At 38.4% G+C, this 25,151-nt stretch overlaps 1 protein-coding gene across 1 annotated transcript; it reads right to left on the bottom strand.

Annotated features, from left to right (window-relative positions):
* Window positions 1-712: 712 nt before the first annotated feature.
* LOC149829040 (thioredoxin reductase NTRB-like) lies at window positions 713-11,578 on the bottom strand. The gene is made up of 2 exons (XM_090017874.1): window positions 10,591-11,578; window positions 713-1,026 (listed from the first exon to the last, which is right to left on the bottom strand). Exons 1-2 carry the CDS (start codon window positions 11,570-11,572, stop codon window positions 956-958), a joined length of 1,053 nt encoding a protein of 350 aa, XP_089874000.1. The 5' UTR covers window positions 11,573-11,578; the 3' UTR covers window positions 713-955.
* Window positions 11,579-25,151: the final 13,573 nt, after the last annotated feature.

Genomic DNA, 25,151 nt, shown 5'->3' with positions numbered 1-25,151 from the left:
AGCTACCATCCGGCATTGAAAGATGGTAACAGTGGAAGTTGCTCTTACTCCAACAAATGAGTTCCTCATCAATTTGCAAACAAGGCACTCTCCATCTACCAAAGAGGAAAGCAGCTTTTTCCCAAACCTGTGCACTAACAGCGCATGTGAAGAATAAATGAGAATACAGAGGAAATCCATTGGATAAGCACATGCACCTTTATTTGAACAGTACAACCTACAGACCTCAATTCATCCAAAAGTCACAATAAAAGATCTTCTCCAGCTCTTAAATCTCTATTTTAAGATGTAATCAATAGGTGTTCAAAGGTGGTTCTCCAGCCCTGTCATCAAATCCGTTACTGAACTTAGGCCCTCAACCCTTTTATGACCTATTTAGGAGGACACTTTGGAAAATTAAAATCCAGGGATTGTTTCCATCCTTCAAGATGCTTCTCGTATGGCACATCATACATTAGGAACAAGGTTTAACATTTGTTTTATGCTCTTAGTCAATATGTAATATCTCAATTACAGAATTTCCAAGTATCATATTTGAATAATGATTTTGGAAGCATATAATTTGAAGGGTGAATTTGGGTGTGCGATTATCGGGCCACCAATTCAGGCTTCTATAACGAAAATGTGTAATTGGAGTCTTGGGAATTCAATTCCTGAAATCAAATTTCAAACAATTCCATGAATCCAAACAGGCCTTGCCATTGCCAGCCACTTTCAAGACAATTTCAAATCTTTTGTTGTTTCTATGTAAATAGAAAACTAGATCAAATGTATTTAAAACAACAATAAAAATAAATATCCAAAAGACATTGTACAATAACTTAAAACACTGCCACGAACATCATCGTCTGTGAAACTGAAGATGGACCCATAAATGAATGAAGAGAACAAGATGCTACATGGTAGCTCTTACTTTCACTTCTAGATGTCTTTTAGGTTTCTCAAGAGAGGCTAGTCAATCATACTTTCCCTCTTGAGCTCCTAACTCTTGCAAGTAGTGTTCGGCTTCCAAGGCTGCCATGCAACCTATGCAACAGAACAGCAATTAGTAACTTGAAAAGAAAAAGAATAGGGAAAAAAAGCTCAACTCAATCAATTATATGGAGAAAGCAAAATCAGAAAACTTAAGCATTACAACTTGATTATTTCTGCAGAAAACTCCTTTCTGATATATGATCATTTTTCTTTATAGACAAATAAGCAAAGGTTGGGTTCAAAGTGAAGGGAGATCATCCACATTGTCATGATCAGTAAATAACATGGAAATTAGTCCCAAGATCTACACACTAAAACATGAAATAAAGCAGGACAGTTCTTTATCTATGGTTGGATAAGATCCCAAACCAAACTTGTGTGATGGTTGAACTAGGTTCATATAAGAGCATACTCTCCCTTCAATGAGCTTCATCAGCTGAACTTGAGGCCAAACTGAGCCTAGCTTATTTTTGTATATGTGCCAGACTCAAGTGTATGTGGGCTCGCAGCGGTTTGGCTCATCTAGACTTGTTAAATGAGTACGCTGGTATATACTTCTAATTCCATTCAAGCTTGCATGGAAAAGAAAAAAATTAATAGCATTGTCAAAAGCTGTAACACTTGCGTTGCATTTAAGAGATCATGCCATCAAATCCTGAAGCCTCCACTTTTTTAACATGCACACACACACAGAAGGGGAGGAACATAGAGAGAAGCTGAAAGAGCTACTGATTTCATGATCAGGAGGTCCAGCAACCTTGCAAAAGCATGCTAAAGAGATTATATTGTCTTCTTAGAAATGATAAAAATACTTGCACGTCAAACTCTTTTCCCAAGTTTGGCATTACAAAGAATCCTCCATTATGCTTTTGGATGATATACCCAACTTCATTATAATGCTGTTCTAACATCAAATGTAACTATACATACTTGTTCTACAACTATGCTCATACTATGCCATTAGAGCATGACAGAACTAAATAGGATACTTTGTGATCTTAAATTATCTACTACAAATGCAATTGGAGCCACATATCCAAGGGTTGGTAAACTTGTAGCAATGAAAGTTAAAAACATTTCTGATGCACCATGTTGAAGATAAGACTTGCACTCAAGCATGAGACTTGAAGAAGTACCTCACGTCTACAAGTCTTGGAAGGGTTGCCTTGGCTGATACTATAAGGCTTTCATTATGGGCTACTTGGTAGACTCAGCCAACTCAGTCCAAGCTAGTTAAAGACAACTCATCTACTATGCCTATCCCATGATAACGACAGGGATGCTCCCCTGGTAAAAGATAATCGCAGTGCCAAATACTAGAGTTTACTTGGGTAAGAATGAATAGGAAATTATGCATGTTTTTCACGATTATTAGCCAAATAAGCATACAAATATACAATTGATGTGAACATTGGCATCAAATTTAAGTGAGAGAGAGAGATCATAGTACAAAAATCAGCAAATATTTTCAGGACACCAGCAAAACAACCGAAGTACCAAACAATCTTCACTCCAGCATCACTTTTTAAAAAGCGAATCATGCTATAAAATGTGTAGTTATATCATGTATTAGTTAGAACTGTAACCACAACTCAGATTGACTCATCATAAATAAAAGATAATTGTACCAATATGTATGATAATAGTAAAAATGCTATCATAAAATCATCTTAATAGCAGAACTGAGTTGAACCACAGCTAGTCCTTCAGATTTCATATCATTGGCCAATCAGGATTTCCAATTGCTTTAATCATAGCCATCACTGGCTTAAACTATAAGATCAGAAGAAAAGATAAAATAACAATAAATGGAGGAATCTCTATCAATGTCTCATCCTAAATGCCAAATCCCTGGTCAATTTTCCAGATTTCACACCAGCACCTACATCAATGCCTCTCAAAAAATTGTCCTAAACCTGCAAAAATATCTGCAAAACGTTCTGTCTAATTACTATTATATTTATGATTTTAATTTCCAAGTGGAATGACAGCCAGCAGCAACATTGATCCCAAATGTGGTAATGTTCTCAATCTCTTCGGCATATGGAGCCCATTTGGATTTGAGGGATTCACTTAGACTAAATCACTGAAAGTGTACTGTTTAAAATCTCATACCAACAGTTCACAAGTTAACAGCATTATAATGAAAGATTTGTAAAACCTGTACATTTTTTATATTTTAAATAAATAAAAAGATTAGCTTTATTCCCAAGTTAGAAATGTATTTCTAACTTTTAGATGTCAATTATGGGCATTTTACATGCTCAAATTATTCTTTCTGATCAATAGGGGTAAAATAGTCATTTTAAGAATTATGTTAGACAAAATAGTGTTAGAATATTTAAATTATCATGAAAACTATTTATTTCGGTGAGTCACAAACTCATCTAGGTGTTTTCGAGGTGCTTCAAACTTAACTAGACGCATTTTGGTGGTTTTCAAAAGAAATTCTAATGAAGGGTATTTTGGTTATAAAGTAATTTATAGAAAATATTTTTAATCAATAAATTATGATTTCAGAAAGTACCAAAACTATGAACTATTGAGAATTAATATAGCTATTTTGGTATTAATAAGATAAGAAAGATAAATTTTTAAAAAATTTATGGATCTTTAAAATGGACCTGAACTCTATGCGGGTTGGACCCAAATGGATTGACCCGAGCATAAAGTTTTAGGGATTTTAAAACAACTAAACAAATGTTATAATTAATTCTAACTATTTTTTTTTTAACAAATAAGTTTAAATATAACATTTATATGTTATTTTAGTTTGAGTTTTTATTTTAGGATTGATTTTTGGTTTTGGGGCCATTTGGATCCAAATAGGAACCCATATGGTTTGGCACGTAAAGAGGGTTGTGTAGGGCCCACTAGGGCACCCAACCACCCTCATGTGTTCTTTCCCCATTTTCCCCACAGTCGCCTCTCTGTTTCCATTTTTTTTTTCAAACCCTATACTCGCCTTCCCCTCCCCCATCCTCTTCTCTCATCTCCCTCCACCAACGAAACCTCTGTCGAGCCGGAGGCCAGCAAGGGTTGCCGCCCTAGTCTTCCACGAGAATGGGGGTTCACCAGAGACCAGCCCACCACCGACATCTTCTTGATGGTGTTTAGGTCCTACTTGAGGGCTTTGCTGCACGTGGACACCGTCAGGGCCTTCCGAAGGATGCCGGATTTTGGGATCGAGCCAATGGTGGCCGATCTCGACGAGCTGCTCTTCAGCCACTGCAAGAACGATCTGGTGAGTCTTCTTCCTCCCCACTCTATTTGATGGATCTCTCTTTCTCCCTCTCCCCTATTTTTTTTTCTTTCTTTCTTTTCTTTCTGATTTTAATCTTCTTCCCCTTTGGGCTTCCCAGGCTACACTTGGAACACCATGATTTTGCTCTTCCAGTGTAAGGACGGCATGGACATCTACCCTTGGAACACCATGATTAAGGCTCTTACTCACACCCTTTATGCCATGGACTCCATCTCTTTATACAATGGAAACCAGTCCATTGGCTTTCGACCAGAAAACTATTCCTTCTCATTCGATCTCAAGGCTTGCGCTCACCTCTCGGCCACCAAGGGCGCTACGGCAATCCATGCTCAGGCATTTAGGATGGGTTTGTATTGGGAAGTTCACGTCTGGGCCGGTTTGATCCAAGCCTATGCCGCCTGTGGGTGTCTATTCAACGGAATGCCTCTAAGAGATGTGATATCGTGGAGCACCATCGTTACAGCGTATATGAAGTTCGAGGATGTGAACACTTCACGAAACTATTCAAGCGAATGCCCGACAAGGATGTGATCACCTAAACAACGCTCATTGCTGGTTATGCGCAGGTGAACCAACCTAACGAGGACATCTTGCTCTTTAGGCAAATGCAACTTGTGGATGTAGAACCGAATGAGATTACCATGTTGTTGGTTCTTTCTTCATGTGCTCGTTTGGACGCTCTCAAAATGGGTGAATGAATTCACGGTTACATCGATAGGCAAAAGTTGTACAAGATTGTTCTGCTTACTAATGTCTTGATCAATATGTTCGTTAAGTCTGATGGGATTGATAAGGCGCTAGAAGTTTTTTAATGGTATGATCAACAAAAGTGTTATAACCTAGACTACTATGATTGTGGGCTTGCTTTACATAGGTTAGGTAAGGAAGCTTTGAAAATGTTTTCTAGGATGTAAAGAGTTAAAGTTAAGCCGAATGATAGTAACTTTTATTGCTATCCTCTCATGTAGCCATATGGGATTTGTTGAAGTTGGTCAATGCCTTTTTGAGAAGATGAGATCGGAATACAGTATTGCACACCAAGTATTCGGTATATTGCCTACGCGGCAAATTTGTTGCAGTTTGCACAAGACTTTTTGGGTTTTTTCGAGTTTCTCTACTTCTCTTCATTATATCGCAAGGGTAGGATCCCTAAACTAAATTTGTAGAATGTAAACTCTTGTTGTTTCAGTACTATATTGAATGAGAATCATTGCGTAGTACAAATTTAGTAACTCAAGTTAGAATTGCTTAATTAGATGGTTTTGCATGAATTAAATTAGTAAATTTGTTTATTTTGTCATTAGCATGATTAGTGTAGTGTATTAACATTGTTAAGCATGCTGCATAATGCTGAAGTTCGAGTATGCCTTGAGAATTTCGCACGCGATGTGTTCGGCAAAATGTCTATTTGAGATCGAATCTCAGTTCTTGAATGTAGTTTGTGAATAAGGGTTCAAAAAGAGTTTTAAAAGGCTAGATATGAATGTTTGAAACTTGGTTTCGAAATAAGTTTTATACAGGTTATAGATAGACTTTTAACTTCGTAGTTTGCAACATAAACATGCACTTGAGAGTGCGTGAAAGTGCATAGTTAACCCTGTTAACATGCACAACGCTAATGCGGTCTTCGCATATGCAAGTGCATAGTTTATGTTCGCAATTAGAATGTACTTAGATTAAATCAATAGTTTAGTTGTAATAGTAGAATATGCTTAGAGGTAAATATATTGCATTGTGCCAATTAATTTGCAAGGACGAAGATGAGAAAATAAATGATACTTAATGCTAAGTATCGTTTGCGGCTAAAAAAGTCATGCGCATTGAAATTAACGCAACTTGTAAATCAGGTATTTACCTATGGAAGGTATGTAGTGCACATACATCGCATAATGGATTTACTCTTATGGATTTACTCTTATTATATGCAACACTTTCTTGCTCACACACGCCACTTAGTTGTAGATATCTAAGACTATTGTGATTATAGTTCGGAGATCATGCTAAGCATAATTTGAATGTATAGAAATAGAAGTGCTTGTATGTCACACCGTTATATGCTCACACACACACTTAGTTGTGGATATCTAAGACTATTGTAACTGTAGTTTCGAGATCATGTTGAGTATGATTTGAATGTATGGGAATAGAAGTGATTTTATTTTTATAGTTCGGAGATCATGCCTGTCATGATTTTAGATAGCAGAATATGGAGTGTGTTTGCTGCAAGTACATGTTTGAGCATGCATTGTGTGAAATGTATGTTGCATAAATTAATGTGTTTGATATGATTATATTGAATGCTAGTGTGAAATAATAAATGAATAAAACATGTCATGCATGTAAAGTATGTATCATGTATGTGAACACGAATACGTGTTAATGCATATCTTGTTTGTATGCTAATTATGATGTGACATGCATTATGTATGAAAAATTGAATCAGCTGTGACATGTTTCATATATAACAACACAGGTGGAAGAATCATGCATAAGGCATGTTGTAATTGAATCATATATGAAAGCATGTTAAAAATGAATCATGCATGAAAGCATATTAGAATAAATCCTGATATGACAGGACCATGCATGAAAGTACTTATGATTATGTCTTGTACATGCATGAAGGCATGTAAGTTTAAGTCATGCACATGACATAAATTATTTTAGTCATGCGAAATAGCATGAACTGTTGATATCATGCATAAGGGCATGAGAGGGTTATCCTGTGAGATAATGACACTTGAATGTGACCTATAACTTAATAATAAAGATAACTCTGAACTATGGGTTTAATTGAGACGCTGATGAAGTCGGGCTCTTTGAGAAGACTGGGTTTGTCCTGATCTCTTGTCCTCTGGGGAGAGGGAATGGCGGTACAAGTCTCGTGGGATATTTTGAGTTTTTGAGGGCTGAAGGCGCCTCTTGTCTCAGTCCTACGAAGGTTAGGGGACAGGTCTACCAATGAGTCATAAGTGGTAATAGTACCATAGCTCTGCAGAGTTAGGGATACATGCTCGATTTTTTGTCGGCGATTTTGGTTTGGCGTAGGCCAAAACCTGAGACCGTGGTCCGTTCTTCCAACCGCTACATTGCATGGTTGAATCACTCGGGAAAGAACTAATTAAGCCATAAAATGATAAATAAAATACATAGAATAATAAATACTCTTATGGTTGTTTCTAGATGTCTATACCTTCTATTGTACCAGATGGGTCTGAATAAACAAGAGAAATAATGAATTAGATTTTTAGAATTACTGCTATCATATGCATAAACATATAGATCTGAACATATAGAGACTACTAAGGTTTGCATATGTCATTGCATATAAATTTCACATGTGAATGGAAAAAATATATTTATTTTGGTCATGTGATTACCTGTTGATACAAGCCACGAGCTTGTTTGTTGCACGTGAGGAGTTTATGTGTGTGAGACACACAAGAAATGTCGAATAAGGATCTATTTCATATATATATATATATATGCAAATGTGCATAAATATTCTGCGAATGAACATTGAAATTAATAATTTAGATAATGCATATCATAGTCATGAGTTGGACATGAGTATGCTCTTTTTAGAAGATAAAAAAAGTGAAAGTTTACATTTACATAGACTGTTGTGTTTTTATTTCAAATTAAAGCATGCTATGAATTGTGAATTCTTATTCATTTATGCGAACACCTGTCATAAATACGAAGGAATTCAATGTTTAATATCAAAAGGAATATGAGTTTGAGTTTTATGGATACAACATACGCAACTATGAATGTTATGGAATAAATGATGATAAATGTGATTGAATGTTATGTGCATGTTTTGATATGGATTCTCTTGACCCTCATTTTTTTTAATAATGAAAATCACACTTTGATTGTACCATTACAAACTTGATTTGCATTCTCCAAGTTTAGTTTTGGGTTTCCTACGGGCAAGTGGTTAATGCCCTACAACATTACAGATAACCTCGTGGATGACTGAAGCGAAGTGCGGGTTGCTGCGCAGCTGAAGGCTCCACTCTTACCTATTATGATCCTTGGAGGACCCAGACAATTTTTAGTGATTATAAACTTGTAACAATTTAACTCTTTTATCTGGATCTTTACGTTTTAAGAATTGTAAAATTTTAGAATAAGAATATTTTTGAATTCTGTTCTTTCACTTATGCAATGGTTATGCTTATGGTTTGAAAATTTTAAGTTTTTACATAACTCCTCAATTGTCTTAAACATTAAATAAATTTCATCTTTCGCATTTTTCCACGTGTGAGAATTCTTAAAGTAATAACTTTAATCGAATTGTGTATGGATGATTCTGTACTGGATCTGATACTGGGAGATTAATATACACTATCACTTGTGCTCAGGTGGGCTGTCTAGTATTTGGAAAGGTTGGAATGTGGTCATACATGAACTTGTTGGCATATTACTTTCGGAAATCATACGAAACTTTATAATGAATAAAAAAGTTTTAAAATTTTCCTCAAAATTTTGGGTTTGAAAAAGTTTTAAAAAGGTTAGACTTTTTAGGGACATTACAAAATTGCAGAAAGAATTCCTCAAAGAATGGAAATTAAATACAAATAATGATTTATGATTCTCAGCAATCTTGGTGCAATCTAATTATTAGAAGTTTACAGTATCGCTGAATTGTGAATCCATAAAGGTTGAAAACATTCAAGGGGAAAGGAAGGGAAACAGCTAGCACAAACAATAGGACGGGAGAATGAAAAATGAAGGGATAAAGGAATTGCAGAAGGGTAAATAGAGCTGAATTTTACCTCTCCCCCTTTCTTGCTCTCCCCAATGATAACATGACATGACTGATAACTGAAAGTTCACAAACATGGCTAATAATATGAAATCACAAACTGAGCAGCTCGTGACGCAGCTTGGTTCGGCTAGTCACAAACACAAACTCATTCATGATTGGTTCATATAGCTGGCGAGCATAGCCATAAGCAGCTCATTTAGCTTAAATGAGTTGAGCCCGAACACAGGGTGACAGGGTGTTCGGCTCAGCTCAGCTCGAGAGAGCTCATAGACATAAAAATATATTTTTTATGTACAATATATATTTTAAGTGTAACATATAAAAGAAAGAATGCACAAAATATATATACAAAGAAAAAGATGCATAAAAAATATATACATAAAATATTAACTATTGAGCGTAATTTTTAAAACATATATATTTTAAGTGTAATATATAACAAATATATATATATATATATCATGTATAAATAACATGGAATGTTTTACACGAGCCATCTTATGTTTGGCTCGTCTAATTTAGGGAGCTCGGCTCGGCTAAACACGAACACAAGCAGAGTCACAAGCTAAATCCACTGGTAAACGAGCTGAGACCGAACATGCCCTGTTCGGTTCATTTGGCTCGTTTACCAGCCCTATCAGCATGAGAGGACTAGGCAATCCAAGCGACCAACTAGTCAAGCTGGTTACACCTAGTTTCGTTGGAACTAGCCAACCAAACTAGGGTTCACTAGTCAAGGTAGTACTCAGCTATGTTTCTATCAATGTCCATTTTTACTACCAACTGGTATGCTAGTCGCATTGAATTTTTTCATAAGAATTCCTCTATCTACCATTATATTCATGTGACATAGGCTTCTACTAGTCAACCCCCTATTTGCTGTTGAAATCAGAGGCAAGATTTGATTGTATATGGTTTAATATCTTTTATGGAAGCTTTGAGATAGCCATATTTAGTATCTGTTGACATTGTCTGGAGGTGCTTCTCATCAAGTAGGTTTTCAGTGAAGTCCTGATCTTTTTGGAACCCTCAACTCTAGCATCAGCTGAATATGAAGCTAAAGGGTTTTCAGTTGGCTAGTGATGCGCTTTAATTTCCTGTAAGTACTCATCTCCAACATGAATTTCCTTCTAGTACTAGTCTCTAATATGATAAAATGAAACGCTTGCTACCGTCAAAAAAGAATACCACACAAAACAATAGCAATCAGCCATAAAGATTCAAAACTCAACAATCTGAGAAAATCAAAACATCATATGAATGCCAATTCTTCTCATTATATTGTGGAACAGCCTTGCACATATATAAGCTAGTGTCAACAGTTTCCTTTAAAATGATCCATCACCCACATCTAACCATTTAGAAAAATGGATCCCAACTTTTGATAGCTGCAAAAATTTCCATCACAAACTCAACAATATGCCAAAACCGAACAAAATCATCACCCCAAATAACCCTAATTCACAGACAATTCAAAACACAAAATACCCAATTAAAATCAACAACACTTCAAAGATATCCAATGAACACATAAAGAAGGAAAAAATTAGGGTTTGTGGTTAGAACAAGTCACCTGTGCCTGCGGCGGTGATTGCCTGCCTGTACTTCTTATCCTGAACGTCGCCGGCCGCAAAGACCCCCGGAACGCTCGTCTTCGTCGTGCCGGGCTTCGTCACGACGTACCCGTCCTCATCCAGCTCCAGCTGCTTCTCCAGGAATGCCGTCGCCGGCTCGTGTCCGATCGCGAAAAACAACCCAGAAACCTTCAGATCAGTGATTTCGCCGGTGACGACGTTCTTGAACTTCAATCCCCCCAGGAGCCGGCCGTCAGCGTCGCCGTAGGCCTCGACGGCGACCGAATTCCAGAGAACCTCCACCTTAGGGTTTCCGAGGGTCCGGTTCTGCATGATTTTCGACGCCCGGAAGGCGTCCCTCCGGTGGACGACGTAGACCCTGGAGCCGTACTTGGTGAGGAAGTTCGACTCCTCCATCGCCGAGTCGCCGCCGCCGATGACCGCCAGCGGCTTGTTGCGGAAGATCGGCGCAGCGCCGTCGCAGACGGCGCACGCCGAGATGCCGCGGTTCCAGTACTCCTCGGCGCCAGGGAAGCGGAGGCGCTTGGCGACGGCGCCAGTGGCGACGATGACGGAGTCGGCCTCGACGACGGTCGTCTCGGAGAAGACGCGGAGGGGGCGGCAGGAGAAGTCGACCCGGTCGACCGTCTCGGTGAAGACTCGGGTGCCGAACCGGAGGCTCTGCTCCCGGCACCGGTCCATGAGCTCGTGGCCGAGGATGCCCTGCGGGAAGCCGGGAAAATTCTCGACGTCGGTGGTGGTGGTGAGCTGGCCGCCGGGGGCGATGCCGTTGGCCATCCACCCCTCGAAGAGGATCGGGCGGAGCTCCGCCCGGGCGGCGTAGATTGCCGCCGTGTGGGCGGCGGGGCCGCTGCCGATGATGCACACGCGGGTGCGGAGGCGCTCGACATTGTCCATCTTCGCGGAGGAGGAGCTCAAGGGTTTGACTTTGCGGAGGAGGAAGGGGAGCCGCCCACGCATCCCGAAATACGCGGAGGCCCAGCTACAGGATAGTGGGGATGAAAGGAACGTGCCCGCCGGAAAACCGCCGGCGGTTTCGACCGGATTTTTTTTGTTTACTCGAGGGCGGTCACATTTCTCAAAATGACGAAACGGCCCCTATAAAAGAAACTGACGAAAATGCCCTTTCAAGAAGGATGGGTTTTCTTAAAATGACGGAAATGTCCTTTGCTGGGTCTTGCGTTTAGTTGGCTTAGGGTTGGGATTTGGGAAAGAGGAATTGCTTGCATTGCTTTTTAATTTATGTTTTTTTTTTTAAGGCAATCTGGGGTTAGGAAGACCTCTACCAGTTATGCAACTATACCATTGGGATTTGAACCTGCAACGTCCCAACACAAGGTGACGTGCACTAGCTTATCCTGCCAAACAAGGGAGCTCCCGTTGTTACTTGTATTACGGTTTGTTTGTTTTTTTTGCTCTTGTTTTGCTTTTCTTAACAATGCCAAGGTTGAGTGTGTAAGATGAGAGGATGACAAAAAAATGGCATAGGGCTCTCAATGGATTGAGTTTGTACCAGGTATCCCACATGACCCAAACCCGAATTTTTGGGTGTGAGCATAAAAAGTATTTGGGTTGGCTCTAAGTCGGGTTTGGGTTATGATTTTTGCCGGATACCTGACCCTGCTTTTTTTGCAATGCGTGGGACCAGATCCGAGCATTTTATATGTATTTTAATTTATACTCCTGAGATTATATAGATCCGGGTTTGGGGTTTTAATTCAGTTCTTTTCACATTAATATACTGGTAGGGGTAGCCTGATCTCAGTTGGATTATAAAAAATAAAAGTCTAAGCCAGTTCGTAGGGGTGTCAACAGGTCCGGTTTGATTCAGACCCAGGTAGTTTTTCGGGTATGGTATCGAGTGCAGGGTCCACTATAAGAAAAATTATATCTGGACCCAATAAAAACTATATGAATTAGACCCAGATCATACGGTAAAACCATATTTTTTTGAAAGATGATCGCACTGTACCACAAAAATTACACGTTTTCTGAAATGCCTTGAACCTTTTCAAATATGTCTGCTTTCTAAAATAGTAAATGTTATTATTTTTATGATCATTTTAGCATTTATCATTTTTTTGTGTGAATTTCCTTCATATGTGAATTTCTTCTATTTTCATTAGAAATGCCTTAGCCGAACATATTTTATGTAAATTTAATAAATTATTTATGTGAGGTAATTGAACTATTTATGAGGTTTCTCAATTCGAATTTAAAAGAAATTTCATAATTTTTTATGTGTATTTCTGATTTTTTATGTGAAGTAACTCAAGTATTTGTTATATTTGTTATATTTTTTTGTTCGAGTTTAAAAAAAAAATCAAATATATTTTATGTGAATTTAAATAAAGTTTTTGTGAAGTAACTCAGGTGTTTGTGATATTTATTATATTTCTCAATTCGAGTTTAAAAAAAATCACAGTTTTTTTATGCGAAGCAACTCAGGTATTTGCAATGTTTGAAGGTTCAAGTTGAAAAGAAAGTTTGCTCGCACTTATTTTATACGAATTTCATAATTTTTTTATACAAGGCAACTCAAGTATTTGCAAGGTTTGTAGAAAAGAGTTTGTAGGCCATTCTTTATGTCAAAAGAAAATGGCTTGGATTTTTTTCTTAAGTTACCTCATATAACAAATATAATAACATTTCATTAAAAAATCTATAAAATTTTTTAACTCGAACCGACAAAATTCGCAAATACTTGAGTTACCTCGTATAAACAATTTATAAAATTCGCATAAAATAAATGTAAGAGAACTTTCTTTTAAACTCAAACCTCCGGACCTCATAAATAATTGAGTTAACTCTTATAAAAACTTTATTAAATTCGTATAAAATATGTGTGAGCGAACTTATTTTTAAACTCGAACCTTCAAATCTCATACATATTTGCAAAGTGGAGTTGTAAACAAGGCCTGTTGACCCCCTTACCAGTGCATTCTCAAGCTCCAGCCACAACCATGACTAAAGAATCAAATCGATCATTCACTTATGCAAATAATGAGATCCATATGGGGTTGTACTTATTGTCTTAAGAAAATCCTATATGCATAGACTTGGTCCTGTATGAGATAAAGGTCACTTATGTATAGTTTGGACTAGGCCCTAACCTATGAGAAACTATGAGCTGCGTCACTTATGCATATTTCAACCTAGTCTGTTCGTCAAACATTCTAGGCCCCATCAGGTGCGTGCTTAATCTGAACCTACAGATTGATGTATTATTTATAGCTTATTTAGTAAAATATGCTTACAATTAAGTATTTTTATTTTTATTTTTATTTTTATTTTTATTTTTATTTTTATTTTTTCTATAGGCAAGCTAGGGTTGGGCAGACCGCCACCAGGTATACAAGATACCACCAGTCATTCATTTTAAATGTTTAGATGTGTTTTTAGTCCAAAAAAATCAAACTCATATTTTTTACTAAAACTTAATAAGATAAAAATCAATTTTCTTGTTGAATTGATTTGATCAAAAGTGTGGTTTTAGTAAATAAGCAATGATAAATACACCTATAAGCTTAGATTAAGCAAAGCAAACCTGTAGCCATGTGTTTTTAAAAGTGCTAATGACTTTTAGGACTTGAAAATGCTAATAATCAAGGCACTGAAGTATTAAGTACAAACCACCTTTTCATAACTTAGATTTTTTTTTTTTTAAATTGGACCTTATGGATATGAACTACATGGTTCGTTTATCCGAAAACGAGCTATGAATCGTGTGATTTTGAGATGTAATCACGGTTTTTAAAAGCTTCAAAATCAACGGCCTACAATGCACTAAAATTTTTATGTTTTTAAAAAATTATATTTTTAAATCAAAATAGTGCGATAGAAGGTTTGATCCTTAACAAATAAACCATGCTGAGCACATTTATGTGGTCAGATTAAGTCAATAAATCATAAACCTATGATTTTCAGCTCAATAGTTACTTGCATTATAGCACGAAATATTAACCAATGTGTGTGTGTGCACGTGCGTGCATATGTGTGTGTGACTGTGGTATACTGTCTAGTGACTTATTTGTACATGTTTCACTATATAGCAAAGATGGCAACTATATATACATCATAATGATTAGAAATTACTACTTTTTTCACATTATTTTTGGGTTTTTGGCAGATCAGACCTTATAAATATGATCTATAAGGTTTGTTTAGTAGAAAATGGGTTTTGGATTGTGTGCTCACGATGTATAAGCATGTTTTGTGACAACCTGAAGAATCAATGGCCCACAATGTTAGATATTTTCATGGCTCAAAAAGACATGTTTTTACAAGAAAAAACATGACCCAATATGTGTTCCCTAGAAAACATGCCACATTGAGTGCATGTGCATCCATTTAGGGACGGACCCAGAAACTTTTATTACGGGCGACGGGAGCGGGGGCAAATATAAATCAATTTTTTTTTTAGAGGGAACAGAAATTTTTTGAGGGACCCAATTTTTTTTTTTTACCTATGTTAGGAGCAGCCAGATAAAGGCTCCAATATAAGTTTTAAGCTGGGGTTAGTCAGACCCCTACCAGTTATACAACTATACCATTGGGTTTTGAACCTGCAATGTCCCAACACAAGGAAACGTGAGTGAGAGAGTGAGTATATGGTAGTTTTGTACCATGATAAGATATGGTGGTACACATTTAGATCAAGCCATATATCTAACCATATAGATGTATTTAACAAGGTTTGTTTACTATGTTAGAAGGTTTTATCATGTACAAGACCCAATTTTTTAGATGATAAAAAATCAATGACTCACGGTTTGTAAAAATAAGGGTGATTTAGAAATAGTATGAAACACCTTATTTGAGTTAACTTTTAACACATGAAAATAGTAAATAGAACATGCTAAACATGATCTAAAGGTTAGATTTTGTTTTTGGAGCTTAGATCTGTGTAAATCAAGTGTGTTTCACCATAAGTTTCAGTGTGTACATATACATGTAGAGAGAGAGAGAGAGGGGGTGCTTCTATGGTGGTTCTGCAGTACTTATGGTGATAGACATTTGATTTTCATAAATCTAATCTTTAAAAGCTTAATCTAACCTTTGGGTCATTTTAGCATGTTCTTTTTACAATGGTCATATTTTAAAGTTTACTAAAATATGATGTTTTATATTATTTCTAAACTATCTTTATTTTCATGAATTGTGAGCTGTTGACCTTTAGCCCTTGAAAATTAAATCTTGTGGTGTATCCAAATAAACCATATGTTAAACACATGTATGGTTAGATCTATCATTTGGTGGTTAGATTAATACAAACAAGAGTGCACCGTGTAGTATCACCACCATATATTTTTCATATATACATGTTGTCAACAGGGTTGAACGGGGCTTGATTGAGGTTAAAGACTCCGTTGCCTTCGCCACAGAGAAGTGTCACCAGTCCTTGCTCAATCGGAGATTTGTGGTTAGGACTGACCACAAGGCTCTCAAATACTTGCTAGAGCAACGCTTTACGACCCTCTTCCTACCTTTCGTTTCTCGTTATGGTCAGCAAAGAAAGAATAGAGTGCTTAGCTCAGCGAGTACAAAACATATCTTCAAGCTTTACCTTATTAATTTAGATTGTTTAGAGCTGCACTTAGGGTTGGCAGTGGACTCGGGGGTGGGGGGGTGGGGGGGGGGGACAAGGTCGCCACCCCCGCCTCCATCCCCGGTCCAAACGGGGGCGAGGAGGGGCGGGGTCCCATTTCCCCTTAGTCTATAGTCATTCCTTAAAGGATGGGACGGGGCGGGGCGGGGAAAAGCGTAAGTCCATCCCCGCACAGAATTATATTTTAACCTTCATCCCCGCCTCCATCCCCGTTTCATGCCCTTCATCCCCGGTCCAAACGGGGTGAGGCAGGGTGGAGCCCCGTTGTCCCCCGGTCCACTGCCATCCCTAGCTGCACTCCAGCTCACTCAAGAATGGAATGGCAATGGCCGTTGACAAGCTTGCTCTGATATTAGACGCAATGAGAATTGCGAAACAAAAAGGTTGTGCCTGACACTTGAAAATCATTGAGATTCTAGCCCATGAGAAGTACCTCAGCTGAATCTCAAATTAGAAACGACTTAATGAGTTGGAAGAACTGGACCAGTGTTGGATCCAACTCCAATAATTAAGCTTAACTGACTCCAACTCATATCCAGTTTCTACAATATCTAGGGCCCTTCTTGTTTTCCAATTGGGTGAAAAAATCTGGGAAGAGTCAGTTTTTTTTTTTTTTTTGAAATTATAACCCGAAGAAACCGCATCTGACATAATGACTTGATCGCACTGGCTGGCATACCTACGATCGTCGTGCCAACAGCGTAAAACTTTGAGGCTAGGACCTTAGCCCCCGGGGCCTATGCTACATGTTGGCTTGTGCAAAGAGATGACACCTATGAGAATCGAACCTTGACTGCCCGTCTAGCAACAAAGGCCTTACCACACTAGGCCAACCCCCCTTGGGGCAAATGTCAGGATTGAAACTTGAAAAACAAAAACTCTTGTTTGTTTGACTTTTATGCCCAAAAAGTGGTAGACTAATGAATTGGACCTCTAAGTTTCTAGGCTGGTACACATTGTGCACCTCACTAACACTAAAAAATAATTAAAAAAATTAATCCAAATTAAGATAATCGGCCTTTCTTTTCTGAAAACAAAGTCTAGGAAAATATATATATAAATAATGTAAAGGAGAAAGTCGGTTCATGGCTTTGTTTTTCAATGTATGTGGTCCGTTTAGTCATGTGATGAACCAAAAGGCTTTGACCTTACAACTCTTTCCTCCTCTTTTCATATGATTCTCACCTTTGTTTAAAATTTCCAACCCCCTTTTCCACTCTACTTTCCTATTCATCTTCATTTTTGAGGTCAAGCTGGCACAGTCACGTATGGTGTGCATTAATGGAGTTAACAACTCCAAATCCTTTCATTAGTTATGTACCTATATTTCTCAACCTTTTGCCAAAAAAATATGGGAAATGGATATTTTTTTTACGATGAACCGAAGCGAGAAAAAACCCGAGTGGGGCACCACAACCAACCTGCCTTAAGTGGCCCACCTTTGAAAGCTATCGACACACCCGTGCTCCAGTCGGGTTTGATCTGGTGCCTTCATCTCAGCACCTTCACAACCAACCCCCACTGTCCAAAAAAAAAATATGGGCAATGTTGATTTCTTTTTTTTGAAAAAAAATTGCATAATGGAGATGCTTTTGGGCAAGGACACATTGTATGAATCATAGCAAACATAGCAATCCACAACTTCCAACCATAACCGGACCTGAACCCAGAGACAAAATAGATTGGGTCGGGTTAGGGTCTAACTTTTAGACTCCATTCAGAGTTAGGTCTAATAAGACACGACCCAAACCCTGACCTTGTTACACCCGTGACCCAGACCTAGATTCACATTTAAAAAGCATAAAGGAATGCAAGAAACAACAATGAAAAGTGAACATATAGGAGACACAAAAGTGTAGCTAAATCTTTTTTTTTTTTGCTTAAAATGAATTTTAAAGTTTTTATAAAAAAATATTATAGATTCTACAATGAAAACATCCATTTAAAAAAAAAGAATTCTTTTAACATTAAAAAGATATTTCCTATATCAAGGAAGTTCATTTTATATCAAGAGAAGAAAGTTCCTCATGAAGCTTCAAAAGCATGTAATTTTACAATTCCAAAGCCAACTTCATCGGAAGCATACTTCGAAAGTTTCGAGAAGCTTCTAATAACTATGGTATTGCCAATGTCTTCAGCCATTTACCTCCCATATATATCAAGAATGACCATCATTTGACAACATGCTGCAGCTGCCAAAAAGATAAAAAAAAAAGACAAAAATAAATTAATTAAAAACTTATCTATCAATATATAGGATGGGAGTTAATTTCTATATTAAAATATAGTTTTTACTTGGTGGATCAAAAACATTAATGACTTGATTATTGATGATGTACGGTCACAATCTCATAGGATTTCATATTGTATGGACCTACAAAGTTGGTAGTGGGATTGGGGGATAAGATTGGATTGCGCACCCACCAAGGACCCAGTAGGATACGGACCTTGTCCGTTCTGATTGATGTTTGGTCGTTGTCAATCCTTTTTTTTTTTCAAAGGAAAGCTGGGTTTAGGCAGATCCCTACCAGTTATACAACGATACCATTGGGATTTGAACTTGCAACGTCCCAATCCAAGGTGACATGCACTAGCTGACAAGGGGAGCCCCCCCCGGCTAATCTTGCCATCGCCTAGCAAGACAACGCAAAGTGGTTGAACTGTGCATGCTTACACACACTGTTTTAACCACTATACCTTTGGTTGGGTTGCCCGCCAATCACAACCACAAACCTAATTTTCTCTAAAATATGCAAAGAAAAATCTGATGGTATTTTGAAAAATCTAGTATTGAGAAGACATCGATGTATACAAGACAAAAACAGGAATGAAAATATACTATATTTTCAAAATAGATGATATTTTGAATTTATCGCATTTTTTAAAACATTACATCAAAAAGCTTCTTTTTTCTTTTTTCTTTTTCAGGGAAGAAATGAAATCCAATCCATATGTATCTTTTCTACCCTTTGTTATTTTCTTCATGCCGTAAAGATGGCTATGGTACCATAATTTGTCCTCTGTAGAGAGAGAGACGTTTGGTGTCATGAATCCACATATTCAATATGTATATATATTATTATTCTTATTATTTTTGGCTAGGCCAAGGAAAACTCCAGGGGGTGTTTGCTTGTCATGGAATAAGGGGTGCTGTGGCACCTTTTTCGTGGATTCCACTGCTATGAAAACAGAATCGGACACCCTCTTATTGGAACCATTTCTCTGAAAAAGCGGGGTCCATCGTGTAAAAGGGCACACCCATTGATGCAAATCCGTGATACCATGTTTGTTTTGGCATTTTGGGCTCGGCAGAAATGCACGCCCGTGGAAGTATTTCTGTGAAAAACCCAAATTTTCTGTGACACGCAAACACCCTCTAACTGGGCATTGTCAGGCCTTCCGTCAAGAAAATATTTGACATCCCCCCCCCCTCAGAGACTACACCCAGCTTCGACCTTGAGGTAAGGGGCACACCCAGTAGGTGTCCAACCAACCAAGAAGCTGGAGGGGTTAGGATCAGGTGATATTGAAAATCAGTGTTAAAAACTTTTTTTCTTGAAAGGCAAGCTGGGTTAGGCAGACCCTCCACCAGTTTATTTACCGTACCACTGAGTTTTGAACCTGCAACGTCCCACCACAAGTAGGCGTGCACTATCAGCTCCTACCAACCAGGCGGAGAAACAACAAAATCCATGAAAATTACGGAGATTATGAGATGGGCAACTGTTTAAACATCATGAAAACTTTCGAGCAGAAGGTCTCTCTCTCTCTCTCTCTCTCTCAAACAATAAAACAAAAACCAATATTTTATTCACATCTCTTCATGTTCTTAACTGTACATATTTCATATTTCATAGATGGACAACTTCAAGAATATATAAGACAAAATAATACACATCGAAATTCCCTCACACAGAAACACATACCACTTCCATGGACTTCCGCAAAACCTCTCTTAGATTGCCATGAATCTCACCAATTCTATTGTGCCAATCTCGCCGGCTCGTTGGACTCGACTTTTAACGACGACCTCTTGATGAACTCCAAGCAATCGGCAATGGCTTCCGCGTAGAACGCGTTCGATTCCCACCTTCTTAGACACCTTTGCCTGGCATGAAGCTCTTCTGTTGGTTTCTTCTTCAGTGACCCCATAGCTCGTTCCCACACGGACTTCATCTTCTTCAAAATTCTCAAGAAATCCATGAATTTTACGTGCACCAGGTGCACCGTAAGCCGGCCGGGGTTTAATCGGAAACCCTTTAACCGGGGCCTTCTCCTGTGAATCCTTATCATACCCATATGTTCAAAATGAAGTTGGTGATCTTAGACTTTTGTAGGTCGCGCTTTCTAGAAGAGAAGGTGCTAAGAAAGAGAGGTAGAAGGAAGACTTGTGTGTTTGGGTTGCTCTCTCCTTCAAGGCAGGGGTGGAGGCAATATAGAGTTGAGTTTTGAGGGCTTGACAACGCCCTTTGTTCCCTAGCATGGCCACTATTTATAAGCTGAAAATAATATAAAATAAAATAATATAATATAATATAATAATAATAACAAAGTTTGAAGAAGGTGACGTGTGAGGTTCATTATTCATTAAACAAACACACGCTGATATGTCATGTTCTTTTCGCAAGTTCCAAGATGGTGACCTTGAATCGTTTCGAAAATGACTCAAGTGAATCGGTATTTCCAATTGTGGTGTCCGGGTCATTTGTCAAATGAGATTTTTTTCTCATTTGACAATCCTATCCGTTGAGAGAGGTGCCACGATTGTTCCACGTGGCACTCTTAATTCCCACCTCTCTCAACGGAGAGGATTGTCAAATGAGAAAAAATCTCATTTGACAAATGACCTGATCCGGACCCCAATGGGTATTGTGAGCTGAATCGAACTGAATCAGCCAACTTTTAATTAACCACAAAATGACACGTGTCACAAAAATATCAAAATAATATTTTAAATTATTAAAAAAATATTTTTAATCATTTTTTAAACTTTTATAAAAAATAAGCCGAATCAGCACTGTACCGTATCAATTTCTAGCCAATACGATACTCGGCTGATTCGCACCGATGCTGCAACATTATTGATGGAGATTGCATCAGATGATCTGCCAAATCACGGTAGAAAAATGCTCTAACATCTCCACCGTCAGTTCTCGAGATCAAAGGTCACCAACATAGTTGACAATAATGACATCATTAGCACCTTTTTGATAGACCAAACAACTTGCACAGCGGGCAGCGAAATGTTGTCAGTATCGGCCTATACATATCGTATCGGCAAAAATCAATGCATACTAACATGAATCGGCTATTTTTTAATAAATGTAACAAATGCTTAAAATTAAATATTTAATATTAGTTTAATGGTTTAAACACATGTCACGTTATGATTGACACAAAATATTTTTTAATTATTTTTTAGCCTGATTCACACCGATTCATTTGAGAATCGGTATGGGCCGATTCTCCTGAATCGTTGGCGAAACGATTCAGGACCGATACTGACAACATTGGTTAGGTCATTTCCCTACTATGATTTGGCAGACCAGTTGATTTGCTCTCCTATGTGATGAACGTGTGCCAAATACGGCCTTTTTGCCAAAAAATGCGATATTTTACAGGACGCTAAAAAGGCAAATATCAGCAGAAATTGTTTTGTGAAAATCTCTATTTTTCCTTGGTAAAAAATAATTATTTTCAAATTTTTTTTTGGCAATATTTTGTGATAAAACTGCAAGAAAAAAAGAAAGAATTTCAATTTCTCGTGACAAAATTGTTGGCTTTATTTTCCTGTTCTCTCTCTCTCTCTCTCTCCTTTTAGTTTACTGTTTCTTTTGGTGTTTTTGGTTAATTAAAGACATGGCCAGTTATTCAGGAAGCAGCATAATAGTGGCTTCAATGCTTTGTGGGACCCATCTCTCAATGCGGGCCCTCATTTATTAATTGTTGGTGATGGACCCAATAATGGCTCCATCTCACATGGACACGGCAAAAAAGGACTCCTGTACGAGTAGTTCAGGTATGGTTTGGCACCAGATTGAGATGGATATGTCCAGATGACAATGACTGTAAGAAACTAAGCATGAAATGGACCCGACCCGGTTGGATTATGGCTAAAGGTTTGCACTAGGTGATTTTATATGAATCGGATAGAATCTTAAACGGGAAACCAACCAGTATGTTACGGTCCAATTTCAATCTGGAAGGCCTCACTTGGTTCCTGGACCTGATTCTGCCGAAACTGATGAGCCAGATCAGAACCTGATCCAGATGTGAAAGTGGATTCGGGCCCATTTCCACCTCCGCCATGGATCGCATAGATAGATAACCATGTCCTGGTAACCGCTTTGGTGTCGGTGACCCCACCCGGGGTTTACTTCACATGGGACAGGCCCATTAAGTGACCCAGTTCTCTGTGAGGGTTCCTCGTTATAAAAAAAAAAAGATGGTGTTTGCAATGCTGCTAATAAACTGTCTAACTGCTGGAAACTATGCCACAGGGACACGCCATTTTGGTTGTATGTCCCTGGTGACATAACCAGACACATGACGACACGCCGACAGGGGCAGTGACATGTAGGGCCATTATTCTAATATTTTAATAACTTTTAATACATTAAAATATTATATGAAAATTGCATTTTTAAACATTAAAACATTCAGAAATATTTTTTGTTGATTAAAAAATTTTAAAAAAAAGTTCAGTCTTCCCGTGTCTCATTTTCTTAAAAAAAAAACAAATTAAACTTGTGAGTCAAACCCGTGTCACGTGTCAACGTATTCAAGAATCATTGTGACAGACTGGATTAAAGATTATGCAATTTATTTGCATATTGTGATAAAAATGCTTAAAGATCATTTTTCCTATTTTCCAACTATGAATGACTACTCATGGTTGGTTTTGGCACATTATAAAATTCAATTTTATGGGCTATCAATTTTCAATATACCTTTCTACTAAATTGTTAAACTTTTATCATGAATCACGGAGAAACCACCCTCAGGATCAGAGACCTAGTCGTGCTGGTTAAGTTTGTGGTACTAAGGGTGGCTTTCTTTCGCGGCGTAAATCTGTGGTGCACCCCTTGCCCGCAAAGAGCCGTCCCGCAAGCTGAGAAAGGGCTTATCCATTGCCATCATTAATGCAAGGGGTTTGATACTTGTGAGAACCCTGGCCACTCTTATAGTGGCCAAGGCCCCCTCCACTGTGCCAAACCCCTTGGGGAGTAGGGTCTCCCAACTTAGGTTTAGGGATGCGACTCGGATTGGATCAATTGGATTTAGCATAATCAGACCCAAATCACATTCTGATTCAGAATCAGATGGGGATCGGCTAAAACTATATCCAGATCTAACTAGCTTAAAATATGATATTTACATGTATAATTGTATTCAAATCGGATTTGGATTTTACTCGGGGTGCAAAACTTGATACCAAGTCCAGATCCAATCATTAATCGATCTGACTTTGTCTACCTAACCCAACTAAATGGATTTAGATTCAGTAGGATACCAACCTGAATCCAAACCGTTTACATCCTTCTGGGCTGCCAACATCTTCTGTTTCTTGGGCTGTGGTTAGGCACGCTAATGTTTTTCACAGTATAATGTCCAATTCAACAGTTTAAAAGAAGAAACAGGGATCATATTTGTTTAATTTAAGTGTGCAATCACATTGCACCTGATCCCAATTCCTATAAATGGGAGTCCTTAATTATGATCATGTGGATTGGGTGAGTGGTTTTTTTCTTTTACGAGATAGGAAAATTGAACTATTTTACTCGCTCATTGGTGTAACAACCACGTCTCTCTTACACACCAGGGAATACTGTCTCAGTATTACAATAAAAGACACACTCTTATGGATTTAGCCGATGATGTTTTACAAGTTGCCCCGATCAGACTAGCAGAGCTTTTCAGGGTGAGTGTTCTAAGTTATCAGCAGAGAGAGAGAGAGAGAGAGAGCCGAACTATAACCATCAACATTACGATACGAAAAACAGGTTCAACCAACATTGAACCTACCGGATAACCAAACACGGGCCCAAGACATGCCAAGGAGCTCCAAAAATAAGGAAAAAAAGAAAAGAAGAGATGAAAGGAGAGAAGGAAAAAAGAAACAAGAAACAAATACAGTTAGTCGACGAGCATCACCCTGGATCATGAATGGTCCCTGGAGGCAGATGGTGTTGCAGATCAGGGATGCTGATGCGGAGAATGGCATATACGTCCGCCAAAATAAGGTTCACCATTTTGTTGAACATTGCCGGAATATGCCGAAAAATAGCGTTGTTGCGAGTCATCCATACGGCCCACCATGACGAGAGAAGCCAAGTTCGCCAAATAATTTGCCATTTGTTGCAATAACGAACTCGCTGAGGACCCCACAGCAAATCGTTGGCGAACGATTCCTGGCGCACGCTGACCCCCGGCTTATTCCAAGTCACCTTAAAGATGTTTTGAAAAACAGAGCACTCCCAAAAAAGGTGAAACGCAGATTCTTCAGCCGCCTCGCACAACACACATTTACTCGGCAGATGAAATCCGATGGATTTGAGGAAGTTGTCAGTCTGCACCCGATCGTGTAAGATTAGCCAAGCCAGGAAACATGATCTCGGAGTGGGGCCCTTGCCCCAGATCAGGCTCGTCGGGAACCGGTCCACCCCCGACGGAAGGAGAGCGAGATAGCCTTCTTTTGAGCGGAAAGATCCGTTCGGAGCAAAGTTGCGTCCAAAGAACTGAGTGAGAGAGAGAGAGAGAGGGAGAGAGAGAGAGAGAGAGAGAGATGTTCATCACTCCAATGTTCAAAACATCATAGACCAAATTCATGGTTAAGCCGGGGAAAGCTTGGAACCAAATGAGGCCTATAGCCATATTGGTAAGTATGGTGCATTTTCACTTATGAAGGTGGTACAAGTTTAACTTAAGCAC

This window comes from Nuphar pumila, chromosome 9, assembly GCF_984573655.1.
Source record: "Nuphar pumila chromosome 9, dmNupPumi1.hap1.1, whole genome shotgun sequence".
NCBI lineage: Eukaryota > Viridiplantae > Streptophyta > Magnoliopsida > Nymphaeales > Nymphaeaceae > Nuphar > Nuphar pumila.
The sequence above is the reverse complement of the archived record's forward strand: the minus strand, read 5'-3'. Positions and strand labels throughout refer to the sequence as shown.

Bases quoted from the DNA above. Each gene is read 5' to 3' on its own strand.
- LOC149829040 (XM_090017874.1), bottom strand. From the start codon at position 11,572: ATGCGTGGGCGGCTCCCCTTCCTCCTCCGCAAAGTCAAACCCTTGAGC. The intron at 1,027-10,590 runs GTGACTTGTTCT...TCTGTTGCATAG, and splicing joins AATCACCGCCGCAGGCACAG to GTTGCATGGCAGCCTTGGAA.